Raw genomic sequence first — 23,018 nt, forward strand, 5'->3', positions numbered from 1 at the left:
CATAAATAACAAAGTTATAATAACAGAAGGGAGACGCAACACGAGAAAATTCGTGAGTGGTCCTTAATGTCTTACTGCTGCAAATCGTGCCGAACACCATTGCACAAGGGAATATGCTTTACCAAATATCACACTCCAAAGCATTATTCAAGTATGTGAAATAAATAATAGTTAAAATTTAAAAAAAAACATATAATAAATACATGTATAAAATATATAGTAATATTTAAGAATACTTTATGTAAATATAATACCAAATGCAAATTAAAAATGTGCATATATGCATCCTATTGCTTGCCAAGCATGCTTCTAGAACGTTCAAAAATGTGCGAGCTCTGGCAGCGCGTTGAGCGCCGTACACAATGTGTTAATAAGATGCAAATGTAAACTAAATCAATTATTACTACTTTTCTTTTTGAATATTCTTCGTAAAGATTAAAATGGTTTTGTCGAACAACTATCTTGCATGTTTATTCAGCTTATATTTTAGCAACAAAATTGAGAAAGAAAAATAAATCTGAGGCATTGAATAGAGGATTTCAAAAGTAGAAAAACTGAAAAATGAGATAGACAAAATTCAGGATAAAAAAAGAGAGAGAAAGAGAGAAAACAAAGTTAAACAAGTGACGATATTAAATAAATAAATGACTTTTTCTGAAAAATGTGAAATAGGGTACGGTGTGGAAACGCCTGACAAATAGTTCTCGAGCCACCTGCCCGATAATATTGGTCACGAGAGGAGGAAAAACATATATTCACCAAGGAAAAAGGTTTTAAAATGCGCCCGCTGTGGCTTTCGTCGCTGCCCCACAATTTGTCACTTCCTTGAGAACGGTTTGACGCAGGGCATGGTTCGAAAAAATATAAAAGAAAAAGACGACGTCATTCTTTCGAAAAACACTTCCCCACTTTTACAGACTTTCATTTTTTCTTTGTCCAATTTTTTTAAGGTAAAGAAAAAAAAATAAACGTTTGCCTAAGCTTGTGGCCATATCAAACATAAGTGTGGTTCGTTCATTTTTTTGTCTCTCTTTCTTTTAAGATTAAGTTTTTGTTAGATGTAGCATTTCTTTTCTTACTTTTAATACGTATTAAAGGAATTTTCTTTGTTCTCGATGTATTAAACAGAAAAGTTGGTGATTTTTAACATCCGATACATTAATTAAAAATTCCTCTCGGCAAGCTGGAAGGCAAAGGTTCCTCCTTTTCATCTAAGTTAATATTTCATGAATCTGATTTCAGACAAAATTAGGATTTGAAAATCACTTTTTAGCCCCTAACTTCTAAGATATTGCAGTCATTGAAAAACTTTAAACACAAAAGTTGTTCCTCTTAAGCAGCCGCTAATCTGGCTAATTCGATTTATATTTCTATCTTCAATATTAAGGAAGTTATAGCGAAATGAAAATTTCAAACCCACACCATTTTTACTCCCTTTGAACTAGATTCGCCATTTCCGAACTTTTTCGAAGTTTCTACATTTCTAACAACATATTTCAAGCCAGTTAAAATCCAAATGAAATTTTTGCAGATAACATTGGGAAAGCCTTGAATGTATAAACTTTTGAACGAAGGATGGTTTGGGATTTTAGGCACCTTTGATTGGTGAAGATCTGTAGAAATTTTCCTACAGTCATGTCAGGAGAACCATTGCTGTAGGTAGTTTTTCTATAAGAATCTACCTAATTATTTCAAAATGGCGGTTAGTTTAGTTTAGTTATATTAACATCCCGTTTTAAAGCAACACTAGGGCTATTTTGGGAGAGACCTCGTAATTTTGAATCGCGGTCTACTGGCATGATGTTATTTTAGTTTAAGGCTTTTGAAGCCTCAAAATGCATTGGCAGAAAATTAGTGATTCATCGCTTTTGAGGCATCAATTTTTCGTCTTTTAGGGTTATTAGAAAATGATAAAGAAGGGTGTCACATTTGGCGACTTATTACCAACAAAAAGTTACAACTTGGCACGAAAGCCCACCATGCATCCGATTCTCCTGTCTGGCCAATAAAGGGCATGGATCGTAAGAAGTAAACGCCCAAAGAAGCACAAAGAAGAAAACGGGAATCAACACGAGGGGAGGTGTCGAACTGTGTGTGTTTATGTTTGTATATAAACTAAAAAAAATTTGAGATGGAAAAAAAAAAAATACCCATGATTTTTCTAAAAATTAACGACTGCACAAAACAATAGTCACGTGATCATTCCAAACCGGTTTAAATTGGTTAATAACTTAAATTAATTAAAACAAACGATGACTTAAAAAACAATAATGTTCTCACATGATAACTTAAAATTTGCGATAGCAGATTTCAATTTTGTAATTTTTTTTTCTTATTTATTTCCCTGTTTAGAAGTCACAACATAATTATTTTATAATGAAAAGTTATAGCAAATGTTTTCTTGCCCTTAAAAGTGGTCTCAAGTGGAAAAGGTTAAAGAGGCCCGCTGTTTGAAATGAGTAAGTATCAAGTTATTTAGTCACATATATTTCTTTAAATTATGAATAATTCTTAATGCCCCTCTTGCTTGGCAATTTCCAACTGCACATGTTGGCTCCAATTAGCAGAAGAACTCTCTCCTGTAACCGCCACATTAAATTCTTTCTACAGACATATTATGACACTGAAGTCATAAATTCTTGCATCAAAAATTTAACTTCGCATTCACAGCAGCAATAGCAATTAGAATGCAAAAAAATTTTAGAAGATTTATGTCCTGGGAATAATCGATATAGCTAGGTGTGGCCTTTTCTCTCGCTAATTTAATGAAGGCGTAGCTGGCTGCAGCGTTCGAACAACATTTCAGTTTTCTCAGAGTACGAAACGGTATGAACCATGGCCCATTATGGGGCCCGGTTTCCTAGGAACACAACTCAGAGGAAAAATCAACATAAAAGAAAATTATTCCACTTGGGTGAGTGAAGCATCGTTGATTGGCTAATTAGAAGTCGGGAAACGTTCGAAAATGTCATAAATATAGCGAATCGTTTTCCACGGCGTTTAATCCGCCGTTAAAGTTCTGGAAGCGGTCCAGATATGAGCCGGTGCGCGGTCTGGACTGTTTTGTTAATTGGGGTGGCTGTAATTGCTGGCAAAGTCTTGGAGTTGGAGAAGTAATGGAGATTTTGGAAGTCAATTTCTTTCCAAAGAAAGCAATTAAGACCTCTTTAATTTCCGGTTAATGTGCAGTTGTATCCGGATTGACACCGGTCATTCATTTTAATGGAAAAAGTACACACTACATGCTTTGCAGAAGCACAAGAGATATTCAAGGATCTAATTCTGTGGTTGTTTAAAAAGTTGCGTTGCTTTGAATTATTTTATGTATCTCTACTTATAATAAAGGAGGAATCTATACTACTATTATAAATGTGGAAGTTTGTATAGACGGATGGATGTTTGTTAGTCAATCACGCCAGAACGGCTGAACAGAATTGGATGAAATTTAGCTGAGAGATTATAGTCTGGAATAGGACATAGCCTACTATTTATTCCGTTTAATTGAGTGGTTAATTGTTTATTAATTAAAAACTAACTTTCCCGCCAAAAAACGCCAAAAAGAGTAAAGCTTCAGTTTTTTTTTTTTTCCCCACACCAATGAGATTAGATTTAACATAATTTTGACTATTATTTCAAACGATTCGGTTTATTTTATTAGTGTTCGATGCATTTAAAATTAAACATTGTTAATGAATCGATCTTTCGGATTCATTCTGAAGTACTATTGAATTAAAATAAAACAGAATAAAGGGAATTAAAAATTTATAATCTATATTGCGTTACCCCAACTCGCGTAGAAAATTCATACATTTGTGTTGCCCCAATTGGCGTTGAAAATTCACGCATGCGCAGGAGTAACAGAAGATAAAGCCATTGATGCTGTAAATTCCAATCTATTTTCACGCGTACGAAGTCGCGAGTAGAAGCTAGTATAATATAAGCATGTTGGGACGTACCCAATCAGCAATTGAGTTCAAAGAACTTTTTCCCATCCCCAGTGTAAGACTTTATTAAAGAATAAGGGGTGGAGGAACGTACGAAATAGGCGAAAGGAAACGGCGTGGAGGGCGAAAGAACCCTGGATGCTACCGAGGAAGAATGGTGTCGAATGTTGGTGAAGATGTTATATAATGATAATTTAATTAACCGTTTGTACTCGAGATGCGACTCTCACCCACCATTCAAGACGGTGCATCATTTTGACTTTTTATCTATATAATTTTGATTGTTAAAAATACGTGCAGAATAGTAAGAAGATGCAAATTAATTAAACGGGAGAATGGAACTCAAAAATATTATATATATATTTGGGTGCAATAAACTAGTCTTTGTATTAGGTGAATAATTATGCATCGAAATTCTTTTCCGAGTGCAAAGAGTTAATATCCTTGTTGTATATAACTAAGTGTATATGGAGAATATTGTTTTAATCAGGATATTACAAATAAACGATGTACAAAAATCAATTTATTCATGGAATGGGGTAGTTTTAACCATCTACATCTCCACGATGTTACAATGTCTTTCTTAGAATATTTTTATTATAGTCAATAGCTCAGGTGAATGGATACTTAAAAAATGTGGTTTTACCCAATTTTTATAACAATTTGAATACATTCACTGCTTGTGATTCAAACTTAGTATCTCGTGAGATGCCCTTTTCACTACAAAGGGTAAGAGATAGCAAACACGGATAATCTAATTAGAGGAATGGTCCAAATCACAATTGTAAAGCATGGCAGAGCAGATGTTAAAATTTCTTTAATGGAAGAACCAAAATATCAAATTATATATAAAAAAATTCAACTAAAATTAAAGAAATTCTTGGCGAACAAAATGGCTGGTGAAGGTGGCTAGTAAGATACGAAAGAGCAGCTGAAACAACGAGATTGTGTTTTCATTCCCTCGTCGATCCTTTTTAGAATTATCTTTCATAAATAATAGCCTACAAGAACACACCCTAAATATACTCGTGCATGTCGCTATAATGTAAAAGAGGCTAGGAATAAACAAAATTCTTGCTTATCGGGAATTTTATAAATAAAAGACATGGCTGGGGTTTCCTGGGTGTGAAATGGTAGCACTTTTCTTTAAAAAATTTAATTGGAAATCATCCCTTTTAAAATTGTTTAATGCATTTCGTTCATTGTTAACGTACGAAATTCGCTGTTGTACAGAACGTGAATCGGATGATGACAAACTTGGGTTCTGTCCAATATGCCCTTAGCCAACATTATTTAAACGATGGTATTTAAATTAAAATAGAAGCCAGACAGTAACAGATAGATGGTAATTAAAATCGAAGCCAGACATTACCAGAAAAATGGTAACTAAAATCGACACCAGACATTAACAGAAAAATGGTAATTAAAATAGAAGTCAGACAGCGTTTGAATGGATTTCTTTTAAACTTTGATAGAAATCTACATATTTGCCATATTTCATCCCCCTATCTTAAAAGCGTTTCTGAATTATCGTGTACACAGACACCTGTAACCACACTGGCTACTCCGCCCTACTTGGTTAAAGGCATTGGGATTAGATATGATTGATCAGACCCTACGACAGCATTGGTGGGAGCTGAGGTTCAATTCTAAGAGTCATCACCGGCCACGGTACAGCCCTTCCGGTGGGAAGCATGTCTCGCCATCGATAGCAGGTAGCCGACTTCCACCATTTTTGCACTCACCAGGGTGGCGAGAGTCAACCACAATACCAGAAGCTACTCGTCATCCTTATTTCTGAGGTGCCCACCCCTACCGGTGGGGGATACCGACAGATGTAATTCCATGTTCTGGACACAGAGATGTTTGAAATATATAGATTCGTTAAAATCTTGAATTCGAATTTTTGGTTGATTAAAATATTTTCTCTTTGTATACAAGAAAGTAAAAAGAGAGTAAAGAATATACCAAGAAAAGAAAAAATCCAACAGAAGTTGAAATACAATAAATCGACATAAACTGGGACAATAACCTAATGTTCCGAGTTTTAAAAAAAAATTCCTTGCTCGGTTATAAAATAATACTTTTACAGCCTTATTTGCAAAAGGTGACATTATGTCAAGTATTTGAAACGACTTTAATTTCAGTAATAAGCTTATCTTCAGTGTCTAAAAAGCAGCCAGAAACTCCCATTAATAACACTCTGACTCTGCAACAAAGGAGCCTTGTTTTCTGAAATCTTAAGGCTTTCAATATCCATTAATTAAAACGAATTTTTACACATGTTTGTTGGTGCCCTCGAGTCCACAAACGACGGAGGCGTGAAGCTGTCATCGGGAAAACAAAACACGGGCGTAAATCCTTTAATTACAGCCCAAGTCTGACGATCGGAAGCATAAATCCAGAGCTCCGGGGCAGCCATTAATTACTGGATAAATACATTTTTATGGGTTCCGTAAATAGAGCTACGTAAATCTCCCTAATGTAATCAAAGGATAATCTACTGGCCTCTAAATCTTGTTACGGGATGTCTAGATGCAAACTACATTCTCTTCACTAGGTTAAGAAGACAAAAGGACGAAAAAGTTGAAACAGAAAATTTTTCTTGTATTGTGGTTGTGTCAGACTACAGGTTGAAATTTTAATATAACCACAGATATGATATGATTCTAAAAGTGAGGTCACAGTCACAGTATGTCACCAAAAAATGTCATAAATCTTCTTTCAGATTCTCCAATGTTATGAACTAAAAAGTCTTAAAAACATTTTATTGAGACTGACGAATACTCATTTTAAATCGTAAGAGAAACTACAATAATCAGAAGGGAAATTAAACTTCAAAATTTTGATGCAATTTAATGATTTAAACCCGAATTCGAAAAACCAAAATTAGGAATTATATCAGTCTACCAAGGGTAACGATAAATAAAAAATATAACAAGCTAGAAAGATGAAATTTTGTATTCTGTTTTGACACAAAAACTATAAATTTCTTAAACACCTTGCATTAAACCTGCCCCAAGTATGTCTATAATGCTTACGCAAATAATAGCTAATGCTAGACATATTAATCTTAGTTCGATTTTTTTACACCTAACTTGTAGGCCAAAGTAAAAGTTTGTTTTGCAGAAAAATAAATTCAGTTGGAAAGCTTATACTTCATTTTAATTTTTTTTTTTCGCGTACGACAATGTGAAACACAAAACATCCCAAATTGCGAATGTATACCAGAAAATTGTAGTAAAAACATTCTGGCCATTTCTTTTTTTATTAATTATTGCTCGATTTTTACATTTACTTTTTGATTTTGGAATAAAAAGATCTATCATATTAAAGAAGCATACCAGATTATAGTGGTAAAAAACATTTCCGTTTTTTTCTTTACTATTAATCAATGTTTGATATTCATTTGATTTTGAATTTTGGAATAAAAAAAAGGTACACCATATTGTGGAAACATACTAGAAAAAAATGCTGAGAGCATTTTGGGACTTAAAGCTTGATATTTCACACTTGTTTTAAATTTTGGGATAGAAATATCTTTATACCTTTCTAATTTGAAAGAACATTTTTTATTTCTGGTATATGCAGTAAAAAGAGTTTATATCCAATAATATCCGAATTCACAATGAAGCTAATGAAATTGGGCATTTTCCAATAACGTAACAATCTATCAAACCACATAAAATCAAATTGCCACTGCATTTCGGGACCATAATTCATAAACCACCATATGTCATAAGAAAATTAGACATTTCTATTACTAGAAACCTAAAAGCCTAATGTAAACCCGCCTATATGCCTCGTTTGGGTGGAACGATCCTGTCAACCATCGGAAAACACGACATTAACTCAATCCCGCTACGCTCAACTGACCGAACCCTATTACCTGTTGAATGGAAAACATTATCCTAATGACATGGCCGAGTGAGTGTGTACTTACCGGTGTGGGCCGCAGACTCTGCCAGGTGAAGTAAAGATCCCATATGGGGTCTGGAATCATCACCACGAAGCTGAGAGCGTAATCGTTGACTGTCCCGTTGTTCACATAGCGAACCTCCGCATTCAAGCCTGTCGAAGGAAGGAAGACAATCATTAATATCAAACGAATCACTGGGCAGCGGGAGGAAATATTACTTGTTGATACATAATTATAAGAGCAAACATATAGCCATGCCTCGTTTTGGTGTGGTTAGGGACATTATTAATGATGGCGATATGAAAGGTTTGAGGATATGTTACCGGGATTTGAAAGGAAAACGATGGACAATTCACTGGTGATCACTGATCCATCTAAAATGCCTGTCTTGATGTTTGTTTGAGATTCAGATGAGAAATGAAACGAAACATTAACTCTTTTTTTTTTTTTTTTTGAATTGTAAGTAAACTAAATTGGCCGTGACTATTTTCAGTTATATTATGTATTTTGATTCTGTGTGTCATATATCATCTTGTAGATAAAAGTACGTTTTAGTTATCGTATCATGTACTATTTTGGGTATAAGTCGGAGATTAATATTTTAGTCTTTGGGAGTTCTGGAGTTAGTTTGAATTAATTATGCTTATATGTATTAATTCTTATGACAGAAAACCATAGAAGAATCTCTATGGAAGAATCGAATGTTTCATTTTTTAAATAAATTCAATCAAATTTTGCACATTTATTAAATAAGATAGAGAAAGAATACTATTCATGTTTCAAAGATATTAAAAAAAAAATATTTCAAAGATATTCAAAAATCAATAAATATTTCAAAGATATTCAAAAATCAATAAATATTAATTAAATATTCAAAATTAGAAATTAACAAAAAATTGTCTCTTTTACACTTTGAATTACTCCATCGTCAGTTTTCTTTTTAAAAAAATTACTTTTATCACAATATGTCCTTTGACATTATTTTATTGGTCTTTAAGCAATGATTTAGCCATGCTTAAAATTAAGCTTAAGTCAACTGTTTAAACGAAGACCACCTTTATTATACTTTAACATTTGTAAGTATAATAATTAAGTTTTAGAATTTTATAATAGAATTGTATTTTTAGAATTGTATCATAATTAATTTGTAAGTTTTAGAATTAAAAATAAATTTCAAAAATAAAACAAAGACGAATAAAAACATTATCATGCGACGATACTTCGGACCGGAGGCTGGAATCTCCTTTATTTTTAAAATTTTTATTTTAAATAAATTAAATTATAAAAATAAGTTAAATTTTTATTTTACTATGAACATTTCAAACATCAACATGAAACAACTATTTCAGAAATATAATTTTAAAATATGTTATTCTAAAAATGAAGTTAAAAGCTTTTTTAACTACCTCAAAGAATAAATGATTGAAAATTATAGACAATTTCTTACATAATAGTATTTTTCGTAAAACAGTTTATCATAATATATATCAAAATTAGACTGTTGATATCCTATTAGAAGGAATTTTTACTATTTTTACTTACCATTTTTCATGTTTTCAAAAATGTGAAAGAGTTTTGCAATCCATCACAGTTCTTAATTTAAAAAAAAAAATCAGGGTAAAAAGTGCCGAAACACTTTGTTTACTTTTAGATTATCAATTATTTACAAGAATATGGCACATATTATAATGCAAAAGGAAAAGCAATGAAAGAATTTCTGGAAAAACAAAACAGTTTGAAAAGTGCTTATTTTATTTTATATATATATTTATAACACTTCATCTCAAATGATTTAATATTTGCTTCATCCCTAAACTCTTCAAAAACCCGCCGCACAATTATTCTCAACTGTTTTAGGGAAGATAAATTGTCGTGAGAAAGAAAAAAGAACCGTACGATGGCGCTGAATGCAATCTTCATTAAACGCTGCCATTTAAAAACAGAAAAAAAAAATTAAATAGAAGAATATAAAAGGAGTGAAAATGCTCAGCGAAAAAGAAAACGGAAAGAAAAAAAATGATAAAATAATAATGCGTGTTTTCGAATCAGTGAAATTTTACGAAGCATCTGTGACCGCAAACACTGTTAAAAAGAACGTCCCTTTTAATTAAGAGAAGAGAGAAAATTAAAATTAAATTATTAGTCTACGTAAAAATGAAACGCGCCAACAATAATCAAAATTGTAATAACATACAAGAAAAAAAAATGATATTCTTCTGCAAGAGAATTACATGTATTCGACGATAATTTTAGAATTTCTTTTTTCTTTTATTGAATAAGTGACGCTGAATTTCTATTAAAGAATGTATGTTTAAAGAATAAAAACAACAGTAGCCTATTTCACTTTTTTTCTTTTTCTAAAATTATTCACGAACAAATCCTGACATCTTTTTCATTTTATTTTAAAATTAAGATTGAATGAAATATTTCCCCTGAGGATTTAAAGAGTAAAACTAAACACAATTGATAATTTAATACCAGAGATAGATAGAAAATTAAAAATGTATGTATACGTTTCGAATGATTCGAAATAAGATTAAATTTTTGAAAAATACAACGATGTGGTGAAAAGAAAAGTAAAAATTTTGCAAGAACAAAAATAATTTCAATGCACTAAATAAAGGATTTAAAATAAACATTTTCTTAAATAAATATTATTCGCAATATAAGATTTTGATCCAATTTCTTACTCACCATGGGAACCAAAATCTTTCAATAAATTATTACAAAAAAATAGAGAATTATGTTATTCAAAATGGTAGCTTTCGTCGATTCTTATGTTAACTTAATTTTTGTTCGGATGCAAACGATTCTTTTTAAAATTATTTATAGAAAGATTACAAGCATCTGAAATTCATTTTTCACTTTTCATGTTTTTGAAAACCTATTCAAAGATAAAACTCGGAGACCATTTTAAAATTTTTTTATTTATTAAAAAATTTTAGTAAAAGATTTTTAATCGATTTATTGATTATTCTTCTAAATGGAAATATCTTTTTTAAATAATTAATATCGGAATAAAAATAATTGAAGTGTATTAAATTTTACATCACATTTATTTTAGTTTCGGTGTTTTAATATAATTTAAAAGAATTTTATTAAAATATATTCTTTAAATTAATTTAAGTACTAAACATACAAACTTCTTAATTCAATTTGATAATTATTATTAAGCTCCTAATATTACATTTAATGGCTTTTAAAATTTTAAATGTTTTAGTATTTTGTAAATAAGTGAATTACATATAATGATAATTACATTTTTTCATTGATATTTTTCATTGGTACATGGATTAATATTTTTCGGTGATATATGGATTTTTTCATCAATCCAAAGCATATTTAAAATTTCTTGGATTTCTGTCACAGTATTTAGAACAAAATGAAGCTCTTATTATCGGGTATATTAATAGTATTTTTGAAAATAAGATTATATAAGATAGAAAATAAAAAGATTATTTTTATTTTAATTAATTCTTCTTGGTATTTCTTTCCTTTTAAGAAAATCTAGAAAGATATGTTTTGTTTTAAAACCTGGATTTTAATTATAATTGGGTAATTGTAAATCCTTTAACATATTTTTACTCATAGCTTTAAACGACGCATTATCGAAAACATGCGATGCGAAAAAAGATTATTTTTAAAAGAATGAATAGAACACAGAAATGAATAGAAACGTTTAGTCTATTAACCCTTGAATAGATAGATGTACCAAAGAGTTTTTTCCTGCAAATATCGTTTAATATTTATGCAATTTTTAACCTAATACTGTAGTAATAAATAAAGAAACTAGCATAGGTAATTTAACATACAATTCAAACATAATTAAACATGAATGAAATCATTAACAACAGGTTCATTTATGTAATTAAGTTTGAAAAATGACCACAGCCAAACTACAAATTTTAATACAAGCGTCATATTTATTATTTTCATTATTATTTTATTAAGGGCATCAACTAATTTCCGTCCCTAATTTTACTAATGCCATCCTCAAATGCAAACAATTCAGGCACGTAACAACAAGGGGCACTTTAAAAAAAAACGAAGCAAACTTCAACCCTGCCCGGTGCGTGCGAACATCATTCCGCGGACGATGTATGTCCATCAGATAAATGCGCTGGTCATTTGAGGATAACGGTCTTCGTTTAGTACCTCGTACCGGAACGACCAAGGGACATTTAATGCACATGGCGGTGATCACGTGATTTGGAGCTGCAAATCACAAATTCGGAAAGTTAGTAGTGAACAAGCAGAGAAGTCTCGCCAATGAGTAGCCTTTCTGGCCATTTGGAAGAAGATATTGCTTTTAACAAATTGGGTAGATGGTGATATATAATCGCTTTACACGAACATGTGTGTGAGCATTTCGTCTAATCTGAAGGCCTTCTTGTCGTATTAATGTAATGGTAATGTTATAAGTACTAAGTGCTTTGAAATGACTTCTCTGTTTCATAAATGCTTTATGAGTTGAGTTTCTCGAAAAACACTGTAGAGGTGAAATTTCGAATTCGAGCTTCTTTTGAGTATAAACATAAAATGTAAAAATATCTTACAACTAAAATAACGGATTTTGAGAAAATATACTTTTGTAGTACTTTTAATTACTTTCAAAATAATTCTTACAAAACACATATTGCCGCTTATATTCAATGGCGGATTTAAATATTTTACAAAGACAACAATATAGACAAAGTGCATTATGAGTTCCACCCCACCCCATCCCATTAATAAATTGGACGATTTAATTTCATATTTCAGCATATTTTTTAACTTGTAAAGATTTATTTTGTGTTATTTTTTATTTTATTAATTTTATGAAAATACATTAGTTTTTATTTATCTATTATAACTTCCGACTGTCCGGTATCCATATTTCTACACAATGTATTCTATTTCAAATCTAAAAATATACACAACAAATTTCTACTAACCAAGTGAGCATAATAAAACATACAGACTTGATCAATTATACTCGAAGTATTATCTAATTATTTTATAATCTATAGAATTTGCATTTTTTTCAAATGAAAATAAAATTTATTAATCAGCTTCCTTGCGGTCCTTTTTCAGCCTCGCGGCGTAGGTATTAGCTTAATAGGAAATCAGCCATAGCTTATTTGCTAAAGGATTTATATCAAAAATTCTATTCTTTAAATCTACTAGTATGTACCTCTTTATATCGTCAGCATATGCCAAAAAGCCAATACCATTTTTTTTTTTTTTTTTTTTTTTTTTTTGGTATTGGCACCTTTTGGCGATTTTCAAAGATGCCAACTAAGGGATTTCAACCAAATAGAATCTTAATACAGGACTCTTTGTACGATGAGTGACGATTTATATTTTGTTCTCAAGCTTAACCTTTGTTCACTGCAATTTGTCTGACAAAATTCATTGCGAACTATCAATGGAATTTTATGTTAAGTCGCAAATACAACTTTTTATTTAAAAAAAAAAAAACCTATTTCTAGTGTGAATCTTTGATAAAAAGTCGTAGAAAAGACTTAAAATCTCAATCTTGCATTGTTCTTACCTGGTGGTTAGATCTTGGCGAATTCACCGAAACGGAATCATATGAGTTCTGAAGCATGTTTTACTTGGTTCGGTGTGTCAAGCAGCCTTAAATTGGAGTGGAAAAATAAATTGCGACTCATATGTAGTATTTACCCTCTGATAATAGTGTCAGAAGAACGAGGTATATTCCAAGGTAATTTTGTAGCTTTCTAAAGTAATTTTAAATGTTTTAAGTGCCAGTTTAAATATAGAAAGTTGAATGCAATAGCTCAGTCGAGTAATGTGAGAATGAAATCAACATATAATATTCGTTTCTATATAAAATATTTAAATAACAACCGATTTCTTTTTTCAATAAAAAAGTATAAGAATGATAATATTTAATAAAAGCATACCATTATTAGGTAAAATAATTCAAATGTCAGATTTTATCTTTAATTTTAAACAATTATTACTTTCTCGTATACATAATATAAAAAAAAATATAATATTCGTCAAAAAATTTGAACTCGAAATTTTAATGATTCTTCAATTTTTAGACCTTCTTGAGTTCGAAAAAACACGTTTCTGAGAAATGTCTGTCTGCTTGCCTGCGACAAAGATAACTTTAAAAAAAAATTGAGCCAGCTGGATGAAATTTGGTATATGGTTTTTACAGCAAATTAGTAAATTTCTATCAAATTTTGAGTAAAATCTCTTCAGAGGAAGTCCATCTGTCTAACAGTTCGAGTGTAAAAACGAAAAGAATTAGATAAGATTTCGTTCACAGATTTAATATCTAATGAGCAGGCACCTGTCAAATTTTGAGCCAAATCTATCGTCTGTACAGATTGTCTGTAGGTCTATATTTTCAGAAACGTAAACACTATAATTCAAAATCGCAATGACTTAAATATATCCAATTTGGTATGGAATTTTGTGACTACAAGTGCAGTTTTGTGCCAAATTTTTGTTTCAATCAGTTGAGAGAAACGCGCCTAAAACACAAATTCGATGCTTGGCTACTATTACAGTGATTAATCGCCAAATAACTCGCCAAGGATCGCACGATAGATTCAGTAAAAATGATAAATTCGAGTGAAAAGTTAATGTTTCATATCTATTGTAGGCCACTGCTATATAAGGCGTTCTCTGACATATATGCAAGAACGTTTTGGGGAGACAATTTCCGCTGGTTTTTAAATGGATGACAGTATAATAAACTTATAAAATATATTTAAATCGAATAGTTCGTGAAAAAAAAGCTACTGATAGCTCCAGACACAAATTTAACATTTGTATTTATTTGGTAAAATTTTTAAATTTTTACTGATTAATCATTAAAAAAAATAAGTTAATAAAACATTTACAAAGAATTGTAGAATGAAATGCAATTGAAACAGCGATTCTTTTTTTGTGGCCATCTAGAAAAATAATAATAATAATTGTAACAATAACCCTTGAAGCTTCATGGTATATACATCTTTCATAAATAAAGAGAGAAATTAAATTTTCATATTGCAACTAAAATGGAATACAGCTGCACACATTTAAATAAATTCATTCATTCACACAAAATTCATTAACCAGCTTACAATGGGAGTAATTTTTTTTTTTTTTTTTCCTAGAACGAACAGAGCTTTTAAAACAAATCTTTGCGGTCGATTTCTTTCTTTCTCCTTTACGCAAAAGACAGGAAATGACTTAGTCAGAACGAAATTCATTTCTTTTAATTAATGACAGGAGAAACACGAATTTCGCATTTTCGAAGAACTTGTTAGTTTTTTACTGGAACTCCAAGTTCCACGAATTTTTTTGCTTGCTGTCCACGAAAAGTTAGGCTTTGAATTAAATTATTCGAGCAATAAAAGAAACAATCCAGATTCGCTTTTCTTATTTCATTTTGTTCTATTATTTTTAAAACTGAAAAAAATAGGTTACTTGGAAATTGAACCTAAAATGAAACGAACTATTTAAGACTACAGGGCGAACATGTTAAATGTCTTACGTATGTTATGAATTCATGCTACAAGAAATCGTGCAAGATGAAAATTAATTATATATTAAAATTTTATTATAATGTTTATAGACTGGCATACTATCTGTAAATTAGACAAAAAAATATGAAAAAAATCATGCAAAATATTTACAGGTCATATCATCGAATCTAGATTATCAAATACGGAGAGTAGCTATTTCTTGTGTAGCAATTGATTTCCAAAAAAAAAAAAAAAAAAAAAAAAAGGTTTTTAAAATTTTAATTCGGGTGACTAATTGAAATTGAATCGAAGATTTAACATTTCCCTCCAATAACTTCGGAACATATTATTGCACAAAAAGTACAGCAATAATTTTTTCAATAAAATCAATTTTTTTACGATTTTTTTTGTGTGCCTATTTTTATATTCTTTCCAAAATACTTTAAGTATATTTTCAGAGGTGAATTTAGGCATTTTGTAGCCGCTTGGCAATGTACTTTATAATGCCTCTCTTTTAATTAAATGGTTAGTTCTGTTTCAAATTTCAGCATATTTTTGGCGTATTAATGATTTATTTTAAGTCAATAGTTTTTATTGTATTGCATTTGTAACTATGAATTTGTTTTTCTTTATTTATTAAGATTCCAGATTACTCGGTACCCATGTTTGTACACAATACTATTAAAGCAGACACTCGGTTTTATAAATACTCCAATTACTAAGTAAACGTAATGAAATAAATGGGAATCTAGTCAATTACATTTCATGAAATATTAATATTTTATCATTCAGAGAATTTGTATTTGTTACTTAATAACTTATTTGGAAACTGGGAAACTTTTTAATCAACCTGCTTAGCCTTTCTCTGAAATTGAATCAATGTCCGTTTGTTTGTTTGAACTTTATAAAATTCTACACGTATGGACGGTTTCAAATAAAATGTGGTACATAGATTCCTTCCTCGTATTAAGGATTAATTGCGCCATTTAAAATTTTTACGCCCTTCTGAGGGTTAAAAGTTTTTTGCCATAACTTTTGAACAAATTATCGCACAAACATGATTTTTACACCACCTTAAAAATTTAAAAAATTAGATTTGTGCTGACATGAATTTTGTAACTATATTATTTTACTCTGATGTTTAATCAACTTTCAAAATAAATTTTAACATGATTCTTATTAATTTCATTTTTTGTGAGGCTATAAATTGCAAGATTTATAAGTATATATGTTTTGCTTTTTCTAATAAATAAATAGAACAAATAAATATAGGCGAAGTTACGGGTACAGCGGCGATTAGCGCACATATAAAAATAAACTGATTTAACATAGATTAATAAGTAAAACGTTTTCTCAAATTTATATTTGCAAAATTTTAATAAAATATCTCAGATTATGCTTTTTGCTTTTTTGAAAAACATTGATGGATACTTTCACAGAAGTATTCATTACCAACTTTTGGTACATTAAATGTCATATTTTATTGGGGGGGGGCATTTATTCTTAGCTCAATCTATTTAAGAGAATAAAGAGCATGTCAGATGCTAAATCATATCCAAGAGACTTTTATCTTTTAAGTTAGCTGCCATTTTCGCTTAATCATATGCTTAAATACTGAAGGTTCTAGAATTGAATGAATCAGTTTGATACCATGCGTCCATGAGTTTCCATACCATGAGTTTCGAATGCGTCCATAGTTTACGAAAGAGTTAAGAAGCCAAGCATCTGATGAAAAAACAAAGATCGTAGGCTACGAATATAACGTACTTTCGGTCTCTAGAGCCATGAGAAGTATATTTCCCACCAAATACGGCAATCCTTGTACGCAGTTATGTCGATTGCCAAACATTCTTACAAATTTTTCAATAAAGCAGAAACCTAGATGTTTCAATTTCTTATCTCATATAAAATGATGCATCTTGATTTGTTATATAGTTATTAATTAATGAAATTAATTAATGAATCAAATTATATTTATTTAATAATTTGAATGACTTCCCTTTCTTATGTCTATCTCAATTCTGAAATTATTTTTAATATACCATTACTAGAAAAAAATGGCCCTTTAAAGGGTTAAACGATGTTGCATTTTCGAAACATTTCCTTTAACAAAATCCAAATCTACAAGAACATTTTACTTATTCGAAAATGTGTATTTTCTACTGATTGTTTGAAATGCTTTATGATAGCAATAATAATCGCGCAATGATGGTTAAATTATTTTTTTCCTGATCAATCAATTCGATTCGATGTTTTTAATTTCCATTCCACTCAGAAGAGGCAATTCTAGAAGAACGAACGTGCCCATAAAACGACGAGTGAAGTTGAGTTGCACTAGGCATTCATATGCGCCAATCGACGACGCCTGTCTTGACGATGGGGCATTGAATAATACATGACACGAAAAGACTGGCGATAGTTTGTCTTTGGTTTAGTGGAACGCTTAATTGGCGGTTGTCAGCAAACTAAATGACGTCTTGTTTCAAATGTTAGGGCCGAGACACTGGAAGTGAATTCATTGGTGGGCCGTCTCCCCAGCAGATGTTGCTACAATTTGATGGGCTGGGAGACTCAATTATTACCGATACCGAAATTAAGGAGGACGTTTTCGGGGAAGGGCAGTTAGTCGTATGCTGCATCTCTTATTAATAAGCAGAGCTTCCTTTTCCAGATCTGCCTGTTGAAAAGGAACGATGGCTAGAGGCCACCTTAAGAGGTTCTCTTGACAAATTATGAGGGGATGTGCTGCCGTCACGACAGTAATTAATTCCGAACATTTCTCAATAGATATTATGGAAAACCAATAAAAATGGCAATATAGACAGTCGAAACGAGCATTTTGGTATGGCCATAGAATATAAATATGATTGCAATAAAGCTTTATACATATATATTTTAATAAAAATAAAGATAAAAAAAAAGAACACCGGAAGAAAATTAAAGCTTTTTTTATGATTTTTTTGTTTTTATAATTACTTTTTAAACAAAAATAAATAAATAAGTTTTAAAAAGCACCACACTAAAATAATATCAATCATTACTTTTAAATATTGTCGGTAGAAACTTTTAAAGTGAATAATTTTGACTAGGTACAATAACAGATATATGTTACGTATAATAAACTTCTTTGCTAAATGCATGGGTATCAACTAATTTGGACAACAGACAAATAAATGAACCAAAAAAAAATCGTCTTTGAAAACTCTTATGAAGATTATTTCATAACTTAGCACCTTAAATGCTTCATTTTTTCAAACTATATAATTCAATTCCGTAGCGTAAACATGCTGTTTTATTGATTTTATTAAATAAAGCATTTGAAATGCATATGTATTATGTGAAATTTTTTGTGTCGCATTAAAAAGTCTTTGAATGATTTAATTTATTAGTTTAAAAGGCGATAAATCGAGGCAATGTCCTTTAATGCTTACCAGATAGATATTTCATCAAATTGGATTTCAATCTATAACTTTAACTACAAATACCCCATAGGAAGCCACAGTAATGGCAATCTGAAGACTTTTCCTACAGAATTTTCAGCAGACATAAAGGGATTCAAAGACTTAATAATAATAATAATATTGAGTTGTTAGGTAAATAATTAAACAAATGCATATGAAAATTTGTATAATAATTTTATTTCTTCAATTTCTTTCAATTAAATATTCATTAATTGTTTACTTAACCTCTGACAGTTAACTTGGGTGCTGCTGAGAATCATTTAACTGTTTCGCTTTTCTGCTTAATTATTGCATGTCTTGGAAAATAAACATTATCAAAGAATTTGTTTTTGAAATAACTGCATCTCACTGAATCGATTTTTCTCAAGATTCATTGATTGCAACAGATTTTACGATTCATACAAATGTTTCCACGGATAACCTGCAATTTAATGAGTCCCATTTGTAGATATCTTTTGACAATCATTAAAGTAGTAACGTTTTAATGGTACTTCTTTATTTAAGTGAACTCTCATTTGTATTTAAATGCACATGCAAAAATCATAGTGTACCATTGTTAAAATTTATTGCAAAAAAAAAAAAAAGTATTCGCCAAATGTATCATTTCAACAATGCTTTAACAAAGATATAAACCATACTAAGGACATAAAAGCCACGGTGTCATCTAAAATTTGGAATCCACCATTTATCTTGTAACAGGTGATGTAAACACATCTTAAGACAACTTGGGATTAGATATTAAACGATAGACATTCAATTATTTTTATCATGCAATTGCGAAGCCTATTGCATGATAAAAATAGGACTCATAGTTAGATTTGAAATGAGCTTATATAAAATCTCACAATTTCTTTTCATTTTTATTAAGTTAATAATAAGAAAACAAATATTCATAAACATAATCAAAACAGAAAAAATTTATTTATAAAGGAATATATTATGAAGGCCAACTCTTTGTACTGTTTTATAATTTAAATAAAGTGTCATAGTGATAAATTCTATAAAATTTTCATATAAAATAAGCTATCTATTAGGTTAAGTTAATGAACTTAAATGGGATACCAAATATATATCATTTTTATAAATTTCTTATTCAAAATTTTCAAAATTCTTAAACATTCAAGTCAAATGAATTTAAATCTGAAAGACACGAATCTGAATTAATTCTTTGCAATCTGAATCAATTGATTGTATAATTTATTAACTAAATTCAATTATCTTAATCATTTGCAAAGAAACCAAACTAAAGACAAGAAAACAATCAAATGCAAAAGTCGTAAACTTTTCTGCTATTAATTAAGAGACTTTATTTTCAATATGAAAAAATGGAATGAAATCTCCTCCCTGCCTCCACACACGTTCACACTTATTAATAGAACTTTTAAGCCTTCTTATATCAGCAATTTCTGTAAGAAATATAAAACATTATCGTTTACGGATAGGAAACTAAAATGTAAGTAATATATTCATGAAGCAAAATTTCTGCGTACATAGCTAAGGATAATAAACATGAGGATATAGATGTATATACATTTTAAATCTTACTTTAAAAAACAATCCACCATATTTGTTGATAAAGGTAAAAAAAAAAAATTAGCAAATAATATAAATGTATATTAACAGAAAATCTGACGAGTGTCCACAAAACTTGGATAATGTATCCCAGAATGGCAACCATGGCTTTATAGAGACTCACAGACCGACAGAAAAGAAAATAGCACTGGGCGCTTATAAGAGTCCAATGCCCCCTCCCTGCAAAAATGGTCATAAAAAAATGCAAGACAGCGATATGGAAAGGAAAAAAAAAAGAAAAAAAAAACGAATATAAATTTGGTCGCTCAATCAAAGCCTATAATCGCTCCGCCCCTGCAATTAAGGCCATGTCAGCGTGATGCAGCCGGAGTCAGTTATTACACGCTCATCAGCTGCTCGAAATGAACGTGATTATGCCTCACCTGCCCTGCAATTTCGCCGGCATACCGCCCATTGCATAAGACGTACGATGATGAATAACAGGGTGGTGAAAGACGAATATTAGCTCTTGGCATCCCCTTTCCTTCTTCGAACTTAATCGTCCAAACGGCCTTGTTACCAACCAGGAATGATAAAGTCGTGAGAATGATTATCCGCCATTTTTTTTTCTTTCTGTCTTACATATAGTAGAAACATCTTGACTAGAAAAATTGCAGCCATCCATCTATCCTAGGCGATGAACATCCATATCTGGTTTGTTAATTTTTCATCAACAAAAAGTTTTTCAAGGTTTAGAAGGTTAAGTACACAACTTCCAGGGAGGTCTCCAATAGGTCAACCGCAAAATCTTCGCCAAATTCGATTTCAGCCTTGTTTATTAAAAAGAAATACTGCATGTCACGTTTGCTCTTGGCATCAAACTTGGCCCCGGTATTAGTCAATCCTTGGCGATGGCTGTAATGAATTTAAGAATTCTTGGCGATGATTAAGGACCAGGGGGGTTGAGCAAACATCGTCTAGGGAGGTCTGGGTGTGGGATACCAGCGTGTTTTTCCTTGCCATGTTCCTTCCAATCCGTGACTTTCATACAGAAATTGTTTGGCCTGAAAAAAAGTCTCATGTCCATCCTAGTATATGGATGCAATTTTAATTCATTATTCAGAATAGCCATTTAAAGGTTCTGGGGGTTAAATAACCATCATTCAGGGAGGTCTTGGGAGGGGTCAACCAAAGTACGCTGAGGATCGTGCCCAAGAAATAAAGTCATCCTGGCTTGATTAATCGGTACATCTCAAAGGGTGGAATGCCGTTCCACCCATATTCCCAGGTATCTCCAATCCTCGCTCTGGTACCAGTTTTGGATACGTTTGTTAACTTGTCTTCATCCATGAAAATTGATTCTGTCTAGCAATTACATGGTTACATTTCAAGGCCGTAATCAGTATGTACTCCTCCTCCTTTGTGCGAAATGATCCGCTGTCAAGTTTAGGAAAATATTAATGAGACCTTTCAAGAAGTATTGTTTCTTTATTTTTCATGACGAAGGTAACTTGAAGTATTTATAATAAAGAAAAGTAATGAGTTTTTCTGATTGCTTTTCACGAGAGAGGATGGCGAATGCGCAACTGAGAAATGATTGCAAGCCGTGTTCATCGCTAATTGATGGTAAGAATTCAGCGATTCAGTATCCATTGCACGAAACTGAAAACGGCCGTCAGCATATTTTCTGCGTAATGATTATTATCTAAACACTACTTAATTTGCCAAGTTGATTGCGAAAGAATGATTGCTAAATTACTCTTTTCTGGAATTACAGACTAAATTGCATAGAAAAACAACAACTATGTATGTAACGCAGACATATTTGAAAAAGTGTTTTACTAGAGTTTATGACTGAAAGCGCTTCCATAAGTTCAAAACAAATTTTAAAAAATGCAATGAGGAAATTACAGGGAAATTGCGTTTTATTAAGCTATATTAAATCCTATAAAATAACCAGAAATAATATATTCTTTGAAAATAAAAAATGTCTCATTAGAAGATCTATTATATTAAATCGCTTTGGCTAATTTAATGACATTAATTCAAAACTTGATCATTATTTGAATTTTCTCTTCCATTTTAAGATAATGTTTTTCGTCTATTTGTTTAACTTTCTTAATTCTTTATGGTTCAATGTAAATGATATTTTGATTAGCTTTTATAGGTTTAATTTATTTTAAATATAGCATTCGATTTTCTACAAGACTATTTTGGTATGAACCTTGTAATTCTGAATCAAGGGCAAATGAGAAAGATGATCCCTGATCTATTATCTCACGATCTCATCGCATTAGAGAGAAGATATTTGATCTTTCCGGGACATATATATTGTTCTAAAAGCACCGTTTATGATCTGATTTTTTTGAAATCAGGTTTCTAGTACGGTAATAATGCCCTTCAATTATTGAAATCGAGACTTTGACATAAAGCCAAAGGGTTTTTAATGTTTATCTGTTTAACCTTGTGGGAATCTTCTGTCATTTAATGGGAAAAATATATTTGTCTACGTTTAAGCGAATTAGAAAGGTTTAGACTTTGAAAAAATATCGATTTCGTAAGGGAATAGGGGATATTTAAATGATTGCGAAATATGTATAAGTTTGAAAGGCCAAGAGTTCAAAAATCTACTTTTAAAAATGAATTAATAGTATCACTAGCATAAAAAAATATTAGCATTTTTTTTCTTTTAACAAATTTTTTTTCAAAA

General features: G+C 30.9%; 1 protein-coding gene across 3 annotated transcripts in view; it reads right to left on the bottom strand.

Annotated features, from left to right (window-relative positions):
• Window positions 1-23,018, bottom strand: part of LOC129964882 (tyrosine-protein kinase RYK-like) — a 468,554-nt gene that overhangs the window by 57,055 nt on the left and 388,481 nt on the right. For all 3 annotated transcript variants that reach the window (XM_056079139.1, XM_056079138.1, XM_056079141.1), the window contains exon 2: window positions 7,888-8,015. In XM_056079139.1, coding sequence (XP_055935114.1) covers window positions 7,888-8,015 — 128 coding nt within the window. The remainder of the gene's footprint in view (window positions 1-7,887; window positions 8,016-23,018) is intronic.

This window comes from Argiope bruennichi, chromosome 1 (genome assembly GCF_947563725.1).
Source record: "Argiope bruennichi chromosome 1, qqArgBrue1.1, whole genome shotgun sequence".
NCBI lineage: Eukaryota > Metazoa > Arthropoda > Arachnida > Araneae > Araneidae > Argiope > Argiope bruennichi.